This window comes from Salmo salar, chromosome ssa14, assembly GCF_905237065.1.
Source record: "Salmo salar chromosome ssa14, Ssal_v3.1, whole genome shotgun sequence".
Lineage (NCBI taxonomy): Eukaryota > Metazoa > Chordata > Actinopteri > Salmoniformes > Salmonidae > Salmo > Salmo salar.
Window position 1 is genome coordinate 3,459,445 of NC_059455.1, and position 20,539 is coordinate 3,479,983.

The window sequence follows — 20,539 nt, forward strand, 5'->3', positions numbered from 1 at the left end:
GCTAAACCTGAGATGCGACTCATCTTGACTTTCCAGAATACAACACAAACGTTTTCGACTGCCAAGGAGGCTCAATACTTATTTGAGAAGCACATCAAGCCAACACACAAGGGGACAAGCCGACAGATCTGGGCTAACCCCAATTTGACTGGCTCAATATTCAGGTATGCTATCCATGCACAATCCGGCCCTCACCATAAGACAATGATGAGGACAACCCCTCAATTGGGTAAAAGGAAAAAAATATGATTATTATTATGATTGCTGAACATTGGACTTTGTTATTATTTTATTGCCTATGGTTCAGGACATTTAGACAATGATGACATCAGATCAATTAATGAACAATGGACAATATTTTTGGGGGGTGACCAACTTTTTTTGTTTTTTGAGGGGTTCAGATCACAGGCAATAATATTCAAAAAGTACATAGATCCACCCTCCCGGCGATCAGAGAAAACCCTCCCCATACCACCCCTTCCCTGTGGGTCTAAAGCAAAGAAAGTAAAAAATATGAAAATACCTATACAGCGCCTTCAGAAAGTATTCACACCCCTTGACCGTTTCTATATTTTGTAGTGTCATTTTTGTCACCTTCCTACACACAGTGGTGTAAAGTCCTTAAGTAAAAATACGTTAAAGTACTATTAAGTAGTTTTTTTGAGTATCTGTTCTTTACTTTACTATTTATATTTTTGACAACTTTTACTTCACTACATTCCTAAAGAAAATGATGTACTTTTTACTCCATACATTTTCCCTGAATGCTTAGCAGCACAGGAAAGTTGTCCAATTCACACACTTATCAAGAGAACATCCCTGGTCATCCCTACTGCCTCTGATCTGGCAGACTCACTAAACACAAATGCTTTATTCGTAGATTTGCATTGGGGGCCACGATCGGAGACGATATTCTCAGGAAGGCCGTAGTGCCGGAAGACCTGCTGGAACAGTGCCTCAGCGACCTGGATAGCGGTAGAGAGACCAGAGAGAGGGATGAAACAGCATGATTTTGAATCTGTCTACTATCACAAAAATGGTGGCATAACCATTAGAAGAGAGGAGATCAGTGACAAAATCAATGGACAGATGAGACCAGGGACGCTGAGGCACGGGAAGGGGAAGGAGTTTCCCTGCTGGAGTGTTCCGGGGGTATTTGGATTGGGCACATACGGAACAGCAGGTTGACATAACGAGTGACATCCTATGGCAAGGTGGGCCACCCATACTTTCCAGAGATGGACTGAATGGTGCATGTGATACCTGGATGTCCAGAGACAACAGCTGTGTGCGACAAGGTCAACAGCCGATCCCTTATCCCCGTGGGAACGTAGGTGCGCTCAGAAGGACAGGTAGAAGGTGCAGGTTCCCTCTCCAGGACCTGGTGAATTTCCACATCTACATCCCAGAGCACAGGGGCTACAACTTGAGAGGGCGGAATTATGGGTGCACTGAAGACAGGAACCTCTCCCGATTCGTAGAAACGGGACAGGGCATCGGCTTTGTGTTTTTTAAATAAAATCTGGTGAAGAAAAGGGCCCGCCTGGCTTGGCGGGGGTTCAGTCGCCTCGAGTGCGTATGTACTCCAGGTTCCGATGGTCAGTGAGGATGAGAAATGGGTCCTGGGGGCCTTCCAGCCAGTGCCTCCACTCCTCTAATGCCAACTTCACCGCCAGGAGCTCCCGATCGCCAACATCATAGTTCCTCTCTGCAGGAGACAGCTTTTTAGAATAATACACACATGGATACAATTTCTCTGGATTACCTTGACGTTGGGACAGGACAGCCCCCACACCTACTTCTGAAGCATCCACCTCCATGAAGGGCAGCGTAGGATCTGGATGTTTGAGCAACCGGGCGGAGGTGAAACGTCCCTTCAGTAGGCGGAATGCTTCGTCAGCTGCAGGATTCCACCCCAACTTCCAGGGACCACGCTTGAGGAGAGAAGTGAGAGGAGATCGAGCTAAAGTTCTTAATGAATCGGCAGTAGAAGTTGGCAAATTAATGTTCGGATTACGGGATGACAAGGTCATTTTCCATATTCTGTTCCGGTCAAGGGTTTGTTCAGATTCCATTTAAATCTATGGGCCATACTTTTGACACTCTCACATATGGATGCAAGGACTGACCATCCATGACCTCAAAATGATAGTTTTAACCATGTATCAAATCAAAGTTTATTTCTCACGTGCGCCGAAAACAACAGGTGTAGACCTTACAGGGAATTGCTTACTTACAGGCTCTAACCAATAGTGCAAAATGGTATTAGGTGAACAATAGGTAAGTAAAGAAATAAAAACAACAGTAAAAAAGACAGGCTATATACAGTAGCGAGGCTACATACAGAGCTATACAGTGTTTGTTTACAATTACATTGGCTACAAACAAACATGCTCATGAGATGTTTCTAAGTTACATTCTTCAAGAATCAATGGCTATATACAGTATTAAATGGAAACTTCACCACTAGACACTATTTGGGGTGTTTTCCGGTCTCCCTATATAATTGTGAGTGATGAGAGGGTGTTGAATTCTGGCCCTGGGAGAGTTCAACCAATGATGTCATTGGTTGATTGAACCTGCTGTCTGATCAAAAAAATGTATGGAATCATGTTTTGTAGCAATTATTGTGGCCTTTATGTTTCGCTGATTGCCCTTGTTAAATAGAGCCATTGGATTTGTCTCACTGATGTTCCTATCTGCCAGGACATTGCAGGATATCTACGGTGACTCATATTCCTAGGCTTTGTGTAGACTACGGCCTGATGGGAGCCATCAGGGTAAATGACAAGCTAGTAAGTTGTTTTGCTGTCGGTATCTAGCTAGCACTATAAGCTCTATTTCAGTACAGAACAATTTGGTGATCGATTTGGCCATAACAGGGCATGCTAGAACCACAACAAGCCTAGCTAGCTAGCTGTGCTGTTTTCTATATCTAAAATGTACTGTAGTCTAACGTTATAGCTAGCTAGCGAACTAGCCTAGCTTGCCTTAGTGACTCTCAATGAGCAAAGCTGGAGAAATGTTTTGATGATGATGGCGGAGAGTAAAGGAATTACTTTGGCTTTGTGACACATATTTGTGTCATATTCTCATATTCTCATATTCTACAAAACGCTGCTACAGTAGGAATGCAGACCGTACACAACGATTGCCCATAAATGTGTAATAGCGTTTTTGTCTTCCTCTCATAGACAGTACTGCTTGGATACAAATAAGTTGATGACTCTCAAGAGGAGTTGTGAAAGGTTCCATAATAACAAACTCCCCTCCCTTGTATCAAAGTGACTCCGAACACCTCACTGCACCACCCAAACACACCATATGCAAGTACAGTGGATTCGGAAAGTATTCAGACTCCTTGACTTTTTCCCCATTTTGTTACGTTACAGCCTTATTCTAAAATGTATTCAAAAAAAATGTATCATCAATCTACACACAATACCCCATAATGACAAAGCAAAAACAGGTTTTTAGACATTTTTGCCCCTAAAAAACAAAAAATAAACTGAAATGTCGCATTTACATAAGACTTCAGACCCTTTACTCTGTACTTGGTTGAAGCACCTTTGGCAGTGATAACAGCCTCGAGTCTTCTTGAGTATGACGCTACAAGCTTGGGACCCCTGTATTTGGGGAGTTTCTCCCATTCTTCTCTACAGATCCTCTCAAGCTCTGTCAGGTTGGATGGGGAGCATTGCTGCACAGCTATTTTCAGGTCTCTCCAGAGATGTTCGATCTTTTTCAAGTCCCGGCTCTGGCTGGGCCTCTCAAGGACCTTCCTAGACTTGTCCCGATGCTACCCCTGCGTTGTCTTGGCTGTGTGCTTAGGGTCTTTGTCCTGTTGGAAGGTGAGCCTTCGCCCCCGTCTGAGGTCCTGAGCACTCTGGAGCAGGTTTTCATAAAAAAATCTCTCTGTACTTTGCTTCGATCATCTTTCCCTCGATACTGATTAGTCTCGCAGTCCCTGCCGGTGAAAAACATCCCCACAGCATGATGCTGCCACCACCATGCTTCACCGTAGGCCAAAGAGTTCAATCTTGGTTTCATCAGACCAGAGAACCTTGTTTCTCATGGTCTGAGAGTCCTTTTAGCAAACTCCAAGCGTTCTGTCATGTACCTTTTACTGAGGAGTGGCTCTAGCCACTTTACTATAAAGGCCAGGATTGGTAGAGTGCTGCAGAGATGGTTGTCCTTCTGGAAGGTTCTCCCATCTCCACCGAATAACTCTAGAGCTCTGTCAGAGTGACCATCGTGGTCACCTCTCTGACCAAGGCCCTTCTCCCCCTATTGCTCAGTTTTGCCAGGCGGCCAGCTGTAGGAAGACTCTTGGTGGTTCCAAACTTCTTCCATTTAAGAATGATGGAGGCCACTGTGTTCTTGGGGATCTTCAATGCTGCAGAATTGTTTTGGTACCCTTCCCCAGATCTGTACCTCGACACAATCCTGTCTCGGAGATCTACAATTCCTTCGACCTCATGGATAATGTTTTTGCTTTGACATGCACTGTGTAGTATTTATTATTAAGCATTAGTACTATATTTTTCTTGTACTGTGCCTTTAGAAAGTATTCACACCCCATTACTTTTTTGTTAGAGCCTGAATTTAAAGTGGATTAAATTGATATGTTGTGTTACTGGCCTATACACAATATCCCATCATGTCAAAGTGGAATTATGTATTTAGGCAAATTAATTACAAATGAAAAGCTGAAATGTTTTGAGTCAATAAGTATTCAACCCCTTTGTTATGGCAAGCCTAAATACATTTGGGAGTAAAAATTTGCTTAACAAGTCACATAATAAGTTATATGGAATCGCTCTGTGCAATAATAGTGTTTAACTTGAGTTTTGAATGACTACCTCATCTCTGTATTATCTGCATGGTGAAGTTATTAATTACACTTTGGATGGTGTATCAATACACCCAGTCACGACAAAGATAGAGGTGTTCTTCCTAACTCGAAGAGGAAGTAAACCTGAAGAGGAAGTAAACCACTCAGAGATTTCACTATGAGGCCAATGGTGACTTTAAAACATTTACAGGGTTTAATGGTTGTGATAGGAGAAAACTGAGGATGGATCAACAACATTGTAGTTACTCCACAATACTAACCTAAATGACAAAGTGAAAAGAAGGAAGCCTCCACAGAATAAAAATATTCCAAAACATGCATCCTGTTTGCAATAAGGCACTAAAGTAAAACTACAATAAATGCGGCAATGAAATAAACGTTATGTTATCAATACAAAGCATTATGTTTTTGGCAAACCCAACACATCACTGAATACTACTCTTCATATTTTCAAGCATGGTGGTGGCTGCATCGTGTTATGGGTATGCTTGTCATCGGCAAGGACTAGGGGATGAAAAATAATGGAATAGAGCTAAGCACAGGCAAAATCCTAGAGGGACACCTGGTTCAGTCTGCATTCCAACAGACACTAGGAGACAAATTCACCATTCAGCATGACAGTAACCTAAAACACAAGCCCAAATATACACTGGAGTTCCTTACCAAGACGACATTGAATGTTCCTGAGTGACTTACTTACAGTTTTGACTTAAATTGGCTTGAAAACATATGGCAAGACTTGCAAATGGCTGTGTAGCAATGATCAACAACCAACTTGACAGAGCTTTAAGAGTTTTTTAAAGAATAATGTGCAAATATTGTACAGTCTAGGTGTGCGAAGCTCTTAGACACTTACCCAGAAAGACTCACAGCTGTAATCACTGCCAAAGGTTATTCTAACATGTATTGACTCAGGGGTGTGAATACTTATTTAAATGAGATATTTCTGTAGTTCATTTTCAATACATTTGCTAAGATTTCTAAAAAGTTGTTTTCACTTTGTCATTATGAGGTATTGTATGTAGATGGGTGAGAACATTTTATTTCATCATTTTGAATTCAGGCTGTAACACAACAAAATGTGGAACACGTCAAAGGGTATGAATACTTTCTGAAGGCACTGTATGTCATTCAGTGCTATAACTGTTCCTGCATACTGCTGTGTAAACTCACCTCAGTCACCAGAGCAAGTCAAGTTGGTCTTGAATACAAGCCATGTCTACTTATTTGCTATATTGGCAGACTAGCTGTTTTATTAAAACATGTTTACTTGCCAACAAATGTGTTTAAATGATACATCAACTCCCTGCACCATTTGTTTAAGCAGTAAGACTGAAGCTAGTTTATCCAAATACTTTTCATGAATATCACAATGAATGGATCAAGAAGGTTAAGTCAACACTATTGGTTTCTGATGCAACTGGAATCATTTAGTCACTTGTCAGTAAAAATATATTAAACACCATTATATACATATGTACAACAGATAGAAATATCTATACCACAATGAAGTTGTGAGCATACTAGGCATTCTATATTATACTACAGCATAATATAAGTCTAACTGTATATGAAATCAAATGTATTTATATAGCCCTTCTTACATCAGCTTTGTACAGAAACCCAGCCTTAAACCCCAAACAGCAAGCAATGCAGGTGTAGAAGCACGGTGGCTAGGAAAAACTCCATGGAAAGGCAAAACCTAGGAAGAAAACTAGAGAGGAACCAGGCTATGAGGGGTGGCCAGTCCTCTTCTGGCTGTGCCGGGTGGAGATTATAACAGAACATGGCCAAGATGTTCAAATGTTCATAAATGACCAGCATGGTCAAATAATAGTAATGACAGTGAACAGGTCAGGGTTCCATAGCTGCAGGCAGAACAGTTGAAACTGGAGCAGCAGCACGGCCAGGTGGACTGGGGACAACAAGGAGTCATCATGCCAGGTAGTCCTGAGGCATGGTCCTAGGGCTCAGGTCCTGAGAGAGAGAGAGAGAAAGAAAGAAAGAAAGAAAGAAAGAAAGAAACAAAGAAACAAAGAAAGAGAGAAAGAGAGAATTAGAGAGAGCATACTTAAATTCACCGGATAAGACAGGAGAAATACTCCAGATATAACAGACTGAACCTAGCCCCCCGACACATAAACTACTGCAGCATAAATACTGGAGGCTGAGAAAGGAGGGGTCAGGAGACACTGTGGCCCCATCCGATGATAGGATGTTGTGTTGGTTAAATGTTCCAGGCAGGTTCCAGAATGCTTTTCTTGTGTTGTGTAATGGCAGCTGGTTTAGCAAGCTTTGGCACTGTGGCGATGTTGGCAAGGATGTTGAGTTTGGGGGGCTGTGACCCTGGCTTCTTGTAGACAACCGTTTTGTCCTTTCTGCACTCCACAGCCAGGTGGACAAGCCTCTTGTACACTTTCTTCTCCACCCACTGCTTCAACCTCTTGCAGAATAATTGTTTTTACTGCAAGTCTCCTGGAAAGACATTGACTGATAATGAGGATGTGTAAAACATGAAGGCTGATCATGAGGATGTGTAAAACATGAAGACTGATCATGAGGATGTGTAAAACATGAAGGCTGATCATGAGGATGTGTAAAACATGAAGACTGATCATGAGGATGTGTAAAACATGAAGACTGATCATGAGGATGTGTAAAACATGAAGACTGATCATGAGGATGTGTAAAACATGAAGGCTGATCATGAGGATGTGTAAAACATGAAGGCTGATCATGAGGATGTGTAAAACATGAAGGCTGATCATGAGGATGTGTAAAACATGAAGGCTGATCATGAGGATGTGTAAAACATGAAGGCTGATCATGAGGATGTGTAAAACATGAAGGCTGATCATGAGGATGTGTAAAACATGAAGGCTGATCATGAGGATGTGTAAAACATGAAGGCTGATCATGAGGATGTGTAAAACATGAAGGCTGATCATGAGGATGTGTAAAACATGAAGGCTGATCATGAGGATGTGTAAAACATGAAGGCTGATCATGAGGATGTGTAAAACATGAAGGCTGATTATGAGGATGTGTAAAACATGAAGGCTGATCATGAGGATGTGTAAAACATGAAGACTGATCATGGGGATGTGTAAAACATGAAGGCTGATCATGAGGATGTGTAAAACATGACGACTTATCATGAGGATGTATAACCATGTTCATCTGTAAACAAAAAAGGGTACAGTAGACTGCTTTGTGTTTTCTTACAGTCAGAGTCAATAATGAGGCATTGAGATGAGCTATTAGCAAAGATATGCCAAGTTTGAGGGGGGTTTGACTTGTAGACAGTCTAGTCGTGCATTGTTGTGTATGAGCACCTACAGTTGTGCTGTTGAGTAGAAAAGCACTGCCAACAGTAGAGTAAATAGGCTAGAAGAGTATACTAATTTCCACTCTCTCCCATGCCAAAGAACTGACTGCAAGGGACTGAAAGTTTAAGGAGCACTTGTCATGTAGACAAGTTTAGTTTAGTGTATTGGGGATAAATACCTTTGGCTGTGCTGGCATGTTTCAAAGTCAGATGATGTTGAGCTTGCGCTTGTTCTTGGCTGAAGGCTTTCATCCAATGGGTCTACAGGCTCTGTACTACTGAAGCTGCTGTCAAGGTCATCAGCAGCAGGGTTAGTCTGTAGGAAACACAGTAGTCAGTAATTAGCTAACATTTTACTACCTTGTCCCCATCAATACACACTCAAACAAGGTACTATATCGACCCACCCCTCTCATGTCAATAAATCATTCCTTCTAACCTTCACACACAATACCCACCCCCAGCAGACATCAATCCATCACCCACACCATTCCCTTCTTACTTTTCTCCAATTTAGACTTTGTCTTGCATGAACAATCAACTAAGCCTCCATAATACAGAGAAAACTACAGTAGAAGTTATATCCTTCTTGTAAACACACCAGTGACGTGTATTCATGGATGCCAAGGGAAGCCAGGCTTCCCCCAAAAATGTAGCCAGAAAAATCAAATAATAATGTATCTTTTGTGTTTTATACTTTTCCTTCAATTCGCAAGAGGCTGAATGTATCTCACTGGAGAAAGCATCCGAGTGAGCAAAACAGCACCCCTCTGTCTCAGTATGTGTAGCCCATCTATCTGATGCTGTCTGGTCAAAAAGAGTATGACCAAAGATTTGTATAACTATACTCTGTGAAGGGCGCATGTCCAATAACTCAATCCCCCATTGCATTTCTTCTAAAGAAAGCAATTTTTTCAACTTTGGCAAAGGGTAAAGTCTACAAAACTTAGTCCACTCTGTTCGTAACATATTCTAGTTATTGAGATTAAATGTTTCATCGATTAGAAAATGTGCAGAATGTCGGCCAAAATCCATCTTGCTCCATCTTCTCCCACTGCCGGCCACTGGGCTTCCTCTTATCACTATATTTGGTAGTGAGTCAAAACGCCAAGTGGATGTTTCACATTTATACATCCGGTGAAATATCTGTCTCATTGTTCTATATGTGGTATGACATTGTATGACATTGTTAGGAAGCTAGGCTAGCGAGCAAGTTATAATACTGTTTATTTTGTTTATATATTTTTTCACCTTTATTTTGTTAGGGAGTAATGTTTAGACCAAGGTTTCTTTTTCAAATGAGCCATGTAAATACAAAAAATGCACACATGAAATGCGTGGTAATATGTAACATGACATGATGTCGCTGTTTTCTGTGTGTTTTTTTATTATAGGGAAAAGAAGAGGCTGGAGGCTGAATGGCAAGCACAATATGTAAGAGTATCTATTAATCACATAACATTCATTTAGGATTTGCTTCTAAATTGGCTTTATAGTATCACCCCTTTCTCAATGCATGTTGCATGATTGTCTTTCACTCTCGGTGCCTGTTGGATAAAACCGAGGTAAACATTTTGCCACTGCGCTTTGTGTTGTGCTATCTCTCTCTGTCTTAGTTGCCTTTTGTTTAATAGCTTGCTGACCACTCTCAGTACCAGTCTCTCTCGAAACATTAGTTTTTGCGCTCTCTTTTCTTTCTCCATAGGCAGAGAAAGCCAGGAAGGTTGAGGACCTCCATCGGGCCCAAGAGCTATACCTTCTGACTCAGACACAAACACAGACACAGAAAAATACACAGACACAACAAGCAACATTGCCGGCAACTCAGGCAGTGCAGCAACAGCTGAATGAAATAGAGTCTTGCAAAATGTTCGAAGAGATCTCTACGGAGGAGTTTTCCGAAGAGGCGGTGCGGCCCCAGGACGCATCCCAGGACGCCTCGCAGGTGGAGGAGATCCTACGTCTGGAGCGGGAGATCCAAGAGCTTCAGCGGCAGAAGGAGCAGCAGGAGCTGTCCCTGACCGAGGCCTCCCTCCACCGTCTGCAGACCCTCCGTGACCAGGAGCTGCAGCGCCTGGAGGACGAGGCGTGCAAGGCCGCCCAGCAGTTCTTGGAGTCGCTCAACTTCGACGAGATTGATGAGTGCGTGCGCAATATTGAGTGCTCGCTGGGCGTGGAGGAGGAGGAGAAGGTAGGTGGAGAGAGGGATGAGGGCGAGGAGGAAGAGGTGGACGAAGGCTTTGGCGCCGATGATGAGGGATACAAGGACTCACCCAACCCCAGCGAGCATGGCCACTCAGACGGCCAGCGCACCAGTGGCATCCGCACCAGTGACGACTCATCCGAGGAGGACCCGTACGCTAATGACGGAATGCAGATCCCACTCCTGCCACCAAATACACTACTCCACCAGCCGCTGCCCCTGCCGCCGCAATTTCAAGCCTGCCACAGCGCCTCCTCTGGCGGGGACTTGGTCTACTGCCACCCCCAGGTTTCGGAGGCCCAGTCCGATGATCTGGTCGAGCTCATTCCTCCGGATGAAGACTCGGACTATGACCAGGATGACTATGATGAGGGGGCCGTAGTGTCCAGTGGCAGCATGGCGTTCTCACAACCCTGCAAAGGGCAGTGGTCACCTGACTACCACGGCTCTGTGGGCACCTACAACAGTTCGGGGACCTATCGCTTCAGCTCGGACGGGGCCCAATCATCGGTGGGTACCAGCTGTGGGTGACATCACAACCTAGTTCAGGGGTCGAAGCAATAATATGGTTAATGGTTTTCATCAGTAAAAGTGAAACCAAGACATATTTTACTTATGATGTTGACATAATAACATGTTTATGTTAAACCTCTGTCTCTTATCGCAATATTTTTCAATATCTCTCTCTTTCTCTCGCTCTCTCTTTTTCCCTCTCTCTGCTCAGTTTGAGGACAGCGAGGACGATTTCAACAGGTTCGACATGGACGACGAGCTGTCCTACCGACGAGACTCGGTCTATAGTTGTGTCACACTGCCATACTTTCACAGCTTCCTCCACATCAAAGGTAACACATTTTTGTTCTAGCCCAGCACTAACACAACTAATTGATAAACTAGTCATCAAACCCATGGTTAGTTGAATCAGGTGTTTACTTTTCACTGAGTCACACTTTGCCATTATTACAATTTACCACTAGGTTGCACTGCAGGCATTTGGGAAGAGCACGGCAGTGTTCCTCCATATTGGCAAAATGAGTGCATGGGGGTCTTTCCAACTCACTGCTCACCATTATCCCTCTCTCTCCCTCTATCCCCATCACACCATCTCTCTTTAGGGGGTCAGAGGAGCAGTTGCTTGTGCTTGTTGTGACGTTGTCCCTTCTCTCCCCTTCACTCTCATTTTCTTTCTAGCTCTATGTCCTTTCCTCTCTCATTCCATTTACATTTACATTTTAGTCATTTAGCAGACGCTCTTATCCAGAGCGACTTACAGTAGTGAATGCATACATTTCATACATTTTTTTTTTTTTTCCTGTGCTCCTGTGTTCCTTTTTTTCCACATTCCCTGTCACTTGCCCTTACTCTTTAATATTGTATGAACATATTAAATGTTTTTTCATTGAAACTCAATCATTTGTTTCTGGTTTATATTCCAAGTTATTTTGTTGAAGAATCAATGGGGAAATAGCTTTAATTGAAATGACCATTGAACTTTAATGGATGTTAATCTCTTTGACTGTGTTGCAGCCACACGGTCTTACCTCTACACTTTAATTTAATAATTTCCAATGCCTAACATCTCCCCCTCTCTCTCCCTTCTCTACCCCAGGTGGCCTGATGAACACGTGGAAGCGGCGTTGGTGCGTGCTGAAGGACGAGACCTTCCTGTGGTTCCGCGCTAAGCAGGAGGCCCTGAAGCAGGGCTGGCTCCACAAGAAGGGTGGCGGCTCCTCAACGCTGTCACGCCGCAACTGGAAGCGCCGCTGGTTCGTCCTGCGCCAGAGCAAGCTCATGTACTTCGAGAAAGACGGCGAGGACAAGATGAAGGGCATGCTGGACATGCATGCAGCCAAGTAAGGAGTGAACTATATAAGGGCTATGTTAAAATGCATCCTTCCTGCTGCCCTTCCTTGAGGTAAACAGTGTATTTGTATTTATTATGGATCCCCATTAGCTGCTGCCGAAGCAGCAGCTACTCTTCCTGGGGTCCAGCAAAATTAAGGCAGTTAATACAATTTTAAAAACATTACAATACATTCACAGATTTCACAACACACTGTGTGCCCTCAGGCCCCTACTCTACCTCTACCACATATCTACACTACTAAATCCATGTCTATGTATTGTGTGTGTGTGTGTGTGTGTGTGTGTGTGTGTGTGTGTGTGTGTGTGTGTGTGTGTGTGTGTCTGTGCCAATGTTTGTGTTGCTTCACAGTCCCCGCTGTTCCTTAAGGTATTTTTTAATCTGTTTTTTAAATCAAATTTGACTGCTTGCATCAGTTACTTGATGTGGAATGGAGTTCCATATGTAGTACTGTGTGCCTCCCATAGTCTGTTCTGGACTTGGGGACTGTGAAGAGACCTCTTGTGGCATATCTTGTGGATTATGCATGGGTGTCCGAGCTGTGTGCCAGTAGTTTAGACAGACAGTTCGGTGCATTCAACATGTCAATACCTCTCATAAAAAAAGTAGTGATGAAGTCAATCTCTCCTCCACTTTCAGCCAGGAGAGATTGACATGCATATTATTAATTATAGCTCTCTGTGTACATCCAAGGGCCAGCCGTTCTGCCTTGTTCTGAGCCAATTGCAATTTTCCTAAGTCCTTTTTTGTGGCACCTGACCACACGATTGAACAGTAGTCAAGGTGCGACAAAACTAGGGCCTGTAGGACCTGCCTTGTTGATAGTGTTGTTAAGAATGCAGAGCATCGCTTTATTATAGACATACTTCTCCCCATCTTAGCTACTACTGCATCAATATGTTTGACCATGACAGTTAACAATCTAGGGTTACTCCAAGCAGTTTAGTCATCTCAACTTGCTACATTTCCACAAGATTTAGTTGAGGTTTAGGGTTTAGTGAGTGTTTTGTTCCAAATACAATGCTTTTAGTTTTAGAAATATTTAGGGCTAACTTATTCCTTGCCACCCACTCTGAAACTAACTGCAGCTCTTTGTTGAGTGTTGCAGTCATTTCAGTCACTGTAGTAGCTGACATGTATAGTGTTGAGTCATCCGCATACATACACACTCTAGCTTTACTCAAAGTCAGTGGCATGTCATTAGTAAAGATGGAAAAAAGCAAGTGGCCTACACAGCTACCTTGAAGATTTCCTGCTTCTACCTGGATTATGTTTGAGAGACTTCCATTAAAGAACACCCTCTGTGTTCTGTTAGACAAGTAACTCTTTATCCGCATTATAGCAGGGAGTGTAAAGCCATAACACATATGTTTTTCCAGCAGCAGACTATGATCGATAATGTCAAAAGCCACACTGAAGTCTGACAAGACAGCCCCCACAATAATTTTATCATCAATTTCTCTCAGCCAATCATCAGTTATTTGTGTAAGTGCTGTGCTTGTTGAGTGTCCTTCCCTATAAGCATGCTTAAATTCTGTTGTCAATGTGTTTACAGTGAAATAGAATTGTATCTGGTCAAACACCAATTTTTCCAGTGATCTTACTTGACATGTTTATTGACACAGTGAAAACCTTGCTCCTATCAAATCATATTAGATCAGTGATTTCCTCAAAGATCGGAGGAAGGAAGGATACATTTTAGAGTATTTAAATAGAAGAACATATTATACAAAGCTGTCTTTCTTAATGCCTATCTGGCTAGTTTGGGGTTTTGTCTCTAGGTTTTATATCTGAAGAGAGGGAACTGATCTAGATTGATGTACTTCTATCTTGCAGAGAGATTGTGGACAACACAGGCAAGGAGAACGGAATCGACATCATCATGCCAGAGCGCACCTACCACCTTATTGCTGAGACCGCTGAGGATGCCAGGCAAGTCTAGTGTGTGTGTGTGTGTGTGTGTGTGTGTACATGTGCATGGTCATCTACTAGGATCGGTTATTGACCAAGTAGAGACCAAGCCATTCAACTGCCCATATCAAAACAAATCAAATCAAGCTTTATTTATACAGCACATTTCAGATATGGAATGCAACGCAATGTTCTTCACAGGAAACAATTATAATAAAAAACAATGAAAACAAAAGCTGAAATATTTACTACACAACAAACTTAAGATAAAAACAAAAGAATTACAAAAACTGAATGACTAAAAACCACCCTAAGGAAGAGCAAAGCTAAAAAGTATTATGGTCTCTTTTAAATATGTCCACAGTTTCAGCCCCCCCCAGGTTCTCTGGCAGGCTATTCCAAAGGCTGGGGGCATAATAACTAAAGGCTCCCTTGTCATGCCTATTGGTCCTAGGGTTTGGGATAGTTAAAAGCCCAGAGGACCTGAGGGACCTACTGGGTACATAACTTTTTAATTGTGTCTGACATGTATTGGGGTGATTTAAAAACCAATAGAAAAATCTTAAAACGAATTATAAAACTCACAGGCAGCCAGTGCAGAGACCTTAAAACCAGGGTAATGTGTGCTCTCCGTCTGATCTTGGTCAGTACCCGTGCTGCAGCAGTTGACCAATGGCTTTCTTGGGTAGTGTCACAGTTGTCTTCGTCTTCTGACGATAATGCGAAATCGTCATCAGAAAATGTGGACCAATACGCAGCAGGTACGTGAATGCTCATCTTGATTTTTAATTAATCTCAACAATGAACATACAAAACACAAAAAACGAACACTCGACAAATAACCAGTCTGGTAAGGCACAAGGCTATACACAGAATAATCACCCAAAAATCACACATACAAACACACCCTAATATATGGGACTCTCAATCAAAGGCAGATAGACAACACCTGCCTTCAACTGAGAGTCCCAACCCCAATCAACCAAACATAGAAACACACAACCTAGACTAACCATAGAATTAACTAAACATAAACCAAAACCCGGAATTACTAAATCAAACACCCTTTACACAAACACACCACCCCGAACCACATAAAACAAATACCCCCTGCCACGCCCTGACCAAACTACAAAACAATTAACCTTATATACTGGCCAGGACGTGACAGGTAGACCAGACAGGAGGGCATAACAACAGTCACGCCTGCTTGTAATAAAAGCATGGATTAGTCTCTCTGTATCACCCTGAGATAGAAACAGCCGCACCATGGCAATGTTCCTCAGGTGATAAAAAGCTATTTTGGTCACATTCCTAATGTATGAATGGAAATTTAGTTCAGAATCTAAAATAACACCTTGGTTTTTTACTTGATGTTTTATTTTTATTGCCCGTGAATAAAATATGCAGCCAGATTCTCTCTCTGTGCTTTGGCTCCAACAATAATTACTTCGGTCTTGTCTTGATTCAGCTGAAGGAAGTTGTGAGCCATCCAAGTATTTAAATCACTAATACAGTCTAATAATTTATCCGTAGAGCTAAAATCCTCTGGTGACACAGAAATGTAAAGTTGTGTATCATCTGGGTAGCAGCGAAAATCAATGTTGTGCTTTCTGATAATGCTGCCAAGGGGTAACATATAGAAACTGAACAGTACCAGACCCAAAATCGAACCTTGTTTTCTCTGAGTTATGTTCACCAAGGTTGACAAAAAACTCTCAACCGGTTAAATAGGTCCTAAACCAATTTAGAACTGGATCGGAGAGGCCAAACCACTTCTTCAGTCTGTCCAGGAGGACATCAAGGTCAACAATGTTGAATGTAGCACTTAAATCCAAGAGTACAAGGACAAAGAGCTGTTTTGCATCTGTGTTGGCTCTAAGATCATTTACCACCTTTAATAAGGCAGTCTCGGTGCTGTGGGGCGCTTGAAAATCAAATTGGAATAAAACATGTTTAATTACAGTTGGCACTTAAAATAATTTTGCTGTTTGAAAACCAATTTCTCCAGAATTTTGCATAAAGAATGGAAGGTTGGAGATTCTCCAAAACTTGCTAACTCTAGATTACTTTTCTTCAGAAGGGGTTTCACCATAGCAGTTTTTAGTGCATTGGGGAAAGTGCCTGTGAACAGTGAGTGATTAACAATAGCTTGCACTTCTTCAGATATGCAATTAAATCTGTTTTGTAGAAGGTGGTGGGGATAGGATCGAGAATTGGTATTTTATTAGGATCCCTATTAGCTGTTGCAAAAGCAGCAGCTACTCTTCCTGGGGTCCACATGAAACATGACATAATACTTAGCATTAATAGACAACAGCTCAAGGAAAGAACTACATGAATGATTACATTTTTACACAAGGCACCGTAGCCTACATATCAATACATACACACAAACTATCTTGGTCAAATAGGGGAAAGGCGTTGTGCCGTGAGGTGTTGCTTTATCTGTTTTGTGAAACCAGGTTTGCTGTTTATTTGAGTAATGTGAGATGGAACGGAGTTCCATGCAATAATGGCTCTATATAATACTGTACGCTTTCTTGAATTTATTCTGGATTTGGGGACTGTGAAAAGACCCCTGGTGTCAGGTCTGGTGGGGTAAGTGTGTGTGTCAGAGCTGTGTGTAAATTGACTATGCAAACAATTTGGGATTTTCAACACATTAATGTTTCTTATAAAAATAAGAAGTGATGTCAGTCTCTCCTCAACTCTTAGCCAAGAGAGACTGGCATGCATAGTATTTATATCAGCCCTCTGATTACAATGAAGAACAAGACGTGCCGCTCTGTTCTGGGCCAGATGCAGTTTAACTAGGTCTTTCCTTGCAGCACTCAACCACATGACTGGACAATAATCAAGAGAAGGCAGGTACAGTGACTTGCGAAAGTATTCACCCCTTGGCATTTTTCCTATTTTGTTGCCTTACAACCTGGAATTAAAATTGATTTTTTGGGGGGGGTTTGTATCATTTGATTTACACAACATGCCTACCACCTTCAAGATGCACCATTTTTTTATTGTGAAACAAACAAGAAATAAGACAAAAAAAAACAGAAAACTTGAGCATGCATAACTATTCACCTCTCCTATAGTAAATACTCTGTAGAGCAACCTTATGCAGCAATTACAGCTGCAAGTCTCTTGGGGTATGTCTTTATAAGCTTGGCACATCTAGCCACTGAGATTGTTGCACATTCTTCAAGGCAAAACTGCTCCAGCTCCTTCAAGTTGGATGGGTTCCGCTGGTGTACAGCAATCTTTAAGTCATACCACAGATTCTCAATTGGATTGAGGTCTGGGCTTTGACGAGTGTCAAAGCCACACGAGTGTTGCTTTAGCAGTATGCTTAGGGTCATTGTCCTGCTGGAAGGTGAACCTCCGTCCCAGTCTCAAATCTCTGGGAGGCTGAAACAGGTTTCCCTCAAGAATTTCCCTGTATTTAGCATCATCCATCATTCCTTCAATTCTGACCAGTTTCCCAGTCCCTGCAGATGAAAAACATCCCCACAGCATGATGCTGCCACCATCATGCTTCACTGTGGGGATGGTATTCTCGGGGTGATGGGAGGTGTTGGGCTTGTACCAGACATAGTGTTTTCCTTGATGGCCAAAAGCAACATTTTTCTCTCATCTGACCAGAGTACCTTCTTCCATATGTTTGGGGAGTCTCCCACATGCCTTTTGGCGAACACCAAACGTGTTTGCTTATTTTTTTCATTAAGCAATGGATTTTTTTCTCGCCACTCCCAGCTCTGTGGAGTTGTGGCTTAAAGTGGTCCTATGGACAGATTCTTCAATCTCCGCTGTGGAGCTTTGCAGCTCCTGCAGGGTTATCTTTGGTTCTTTGTTGCCTCTCTGATTAATGCCATCTTTGCCTGGTCCGTGAGTTTTGGTGGGCGGCCCTCTCTTGGCAGGTTTGTTGTGGTGCCATATTCTTTCCATAATTTAATAATGGATTTAATGGTGCTCTGTGGGATGTTCAAAGCTTCTGATATTTTTTTATAACCCAACCCTGATCTGTACTTCTCCACAACTTTGTCCCTGACCTATTTGGAGAGCTCCTTGGTCTTCATGGTGCCGCTTGCTTGGTGGTGCCCTTTGCTTAGTGGTGTTGCAGACTCTGGGGCCTTTCAGAACAGATGTATAGATACTGAGATCATGTGACAGATCATGTGACGGTTAGATTGCACACAGGTGGACTTTATTTAAGTAATTATGTGATGTCTGAAGGTAATTGGATGCACCAGATCTTATTTAGGGGTTTCATAGCAAAGGGTGTGAATACATATGCATATCTTTTTTTTTTAAACGAGCAATTTTTTTCATTTCACTTTACCAATTTGGACTATTTTGTGTATGTCCATCACATGAAGTACAAATAAAAATCCATTTCAATTACAGGTTGTAATGCAACAAAATAGGAAAAATGGCAACGGGGATGAATACTTTTGCATTGCACTGTAGAAGGCTTAAGTTGTGATATCACTGTCCTGAGCATGTCTGTATCTACCAAATCAAATGTTAATTGTCACATACACATGGTTAGCAGATGTTAATGTGAGTGTAGTGAAATGCTTGTGCTTCTAGTTCCAACAGTGCAGTAATATCTAACACGTAATCTAACAATTTGTCACGTCCTGGCCAGTATAAGGGTTAATTGGTATTGTAGTTTGGTCAGGACGTGGCAGAGGGTATTTGTTTTATGTGGTTCAGGGTGGTGTTTTTGTAGTAAGGGCATTTGATTTAGTATTCCGGGTTTTTGGGCACTGTTTGAGTTTCACGTATTTCTATGTTGATCTAGTTAGTTGTATGTCTATGTTTGGTTAATTGGGGTGGACTTCCAATTGAAGGCAGCTGTGTGGTGTTGCCTTTGATTGGAAGTCCTATATTAGTTGGGTGTGTTTGTCTGTTTAATTGTGGGAGATTGTTCTGAGTTTAGCCTTGTGCCTTGCCAGACTGTGTGTTGATCGTTCGTTCTCTTTTGTTATTTTGGTGTTCATTTTGGAGTTAATAAACCTCAAGATGAGCTTACATATACCTGCTGCGTTTTGGTCCTCCTTAACCGACGACAACCGTGACACAATTCCCCAACAACTACCTAATACACACAAATCTAAAGGGGTGAATGAGAATATGTACATAAACTCAACAAAAAACGTCCCTTTTTCAGGACCCTGTCTTTCAAAGACAATTAGTAAAAATCCAAATCCAAACTTCACAGATCTTCATTGCAAAGGGTTTAAACACTGTTTCCCATGCTTATTCAATGAACCATAAACAATGAATGAACATGCACCTGTGGAACGGTCGTTAAGAGACTAACAGCTTACAGATGGTAGGCAATTAAAAGTCACAGTTTTGAATATTTAGGACACTAAAGACGCCTTTATATTGATTCTGAAAAACACCACAATAAAGATGGCAGGGTCTCTGCTCATCTGCGTGAACATGCCTTAGGCATGCTGCAAGGAGGCATGAGGACTACAGATGTGGCCAGGGCAATAAATTGCAATGTCCGTACTGTGAGACGCCTAAGACAGTGCTACAGGGAGACAGGACTGACAGCTGATCGTCCTCTCAGTGGCAGACCATGTGTAACAACACCTACACAGGGTCGGTACATCCGAACATCACACATGCAGGACAGGTACAGGATGGCAACAACAACTGCCCAAGTTACACCAGGAATGCACAATCCCTCCATCAGTGCTCAGACTGTCCGCAATAGGCTGAGAGAGGCTAAACTGAGGGCTTGTAGGCCTCAGCGCTGTGCATTACAGGGTCGACATCCTCCTCCCTCATGTGGTACCCTTCCTGCAGGCTCATCCTGACATGACCCTCCAGCATGACAATGCCACCAGCCATACTGCTCGTTCTGTGCGTGATTTCCTGCAAGACAGGAATGTCAGTGTTCTGCCGTGGCCAGCGGAGAGCCCGGATCTCAATCCCATTGAGCATGTCTGGGACCTGTTGGATCGGAGGGTGAGCGCTAGGGCCATTCCCCCCAGAAATGTCCGGGAACTTGCAGGTGCCTTGGTGGAAGAGTGGGGTAACATCTCACAGCAAGAACTGGCAAATCTGGTGCAGTCCATGAGGAGGAGATGCACTGCAGTACTTAATGCAGCTGGTGGCCAAACCAGATACTGACTGTTACTTTTGATTTTGCCCCCCCTGTTCAGGGACACATTATTCAATGTGGAACTTGTTCAGTTATGTCTCAGTTGTTGAATCTTGTTATGTTCCTGCAAATATTTACAGATGTTTATTTTGCTGAAAATAAACACAGTTGACAGTGAGGATGTTTCTTTTTTTGCTGAGTTTATAAGTATATGGATGAGCGATGGCCGAGCGGCATAGGCAAGTTGCAGTAGATGG

General features: G+C 42.5%; 1 protein-coding gene across 3 annotated transcripts in view; it reads left to right on the top strand.

The window, feature by feature from the left end:
* myo10 (myosin X) overlaps nucleotides 1-20,539 on the top strand; it is a 299,501-nt gene that overhangs the window by 255,248 nt on the left and 23,714 nt on the right. For all 3 annotated transcript variants that reach the window (XM_045693795.1, XM_045693796.1, XM_045693797.1), the window contains 5 exons: nucleotides 9,578-9,617; nucleotides 9,889-10,896; nucleotides 11,111-11,231; nucleotides 11,996-12,239; nucleotides 14,087-14,182. In XM_045693795.1, the coding sequence (XP_045549751.1) occupies nucleotides 9,578-9,617; nucleotides 9,889-10,896; nucleotides 11,111-11,231; nucleotides 11,996-12,239; nucleotides 14,087-14,182 (1,509 nt within the window). The remainder of the gene's footprint in view (nucleotides 1-9,577; nucleotides 9,618-9,888; nucleotides 10,897-11,110; nucleotides 11,232-11,995; nucleotides 12,240-14,086; nucleotides 14,183-20,539) is intronic.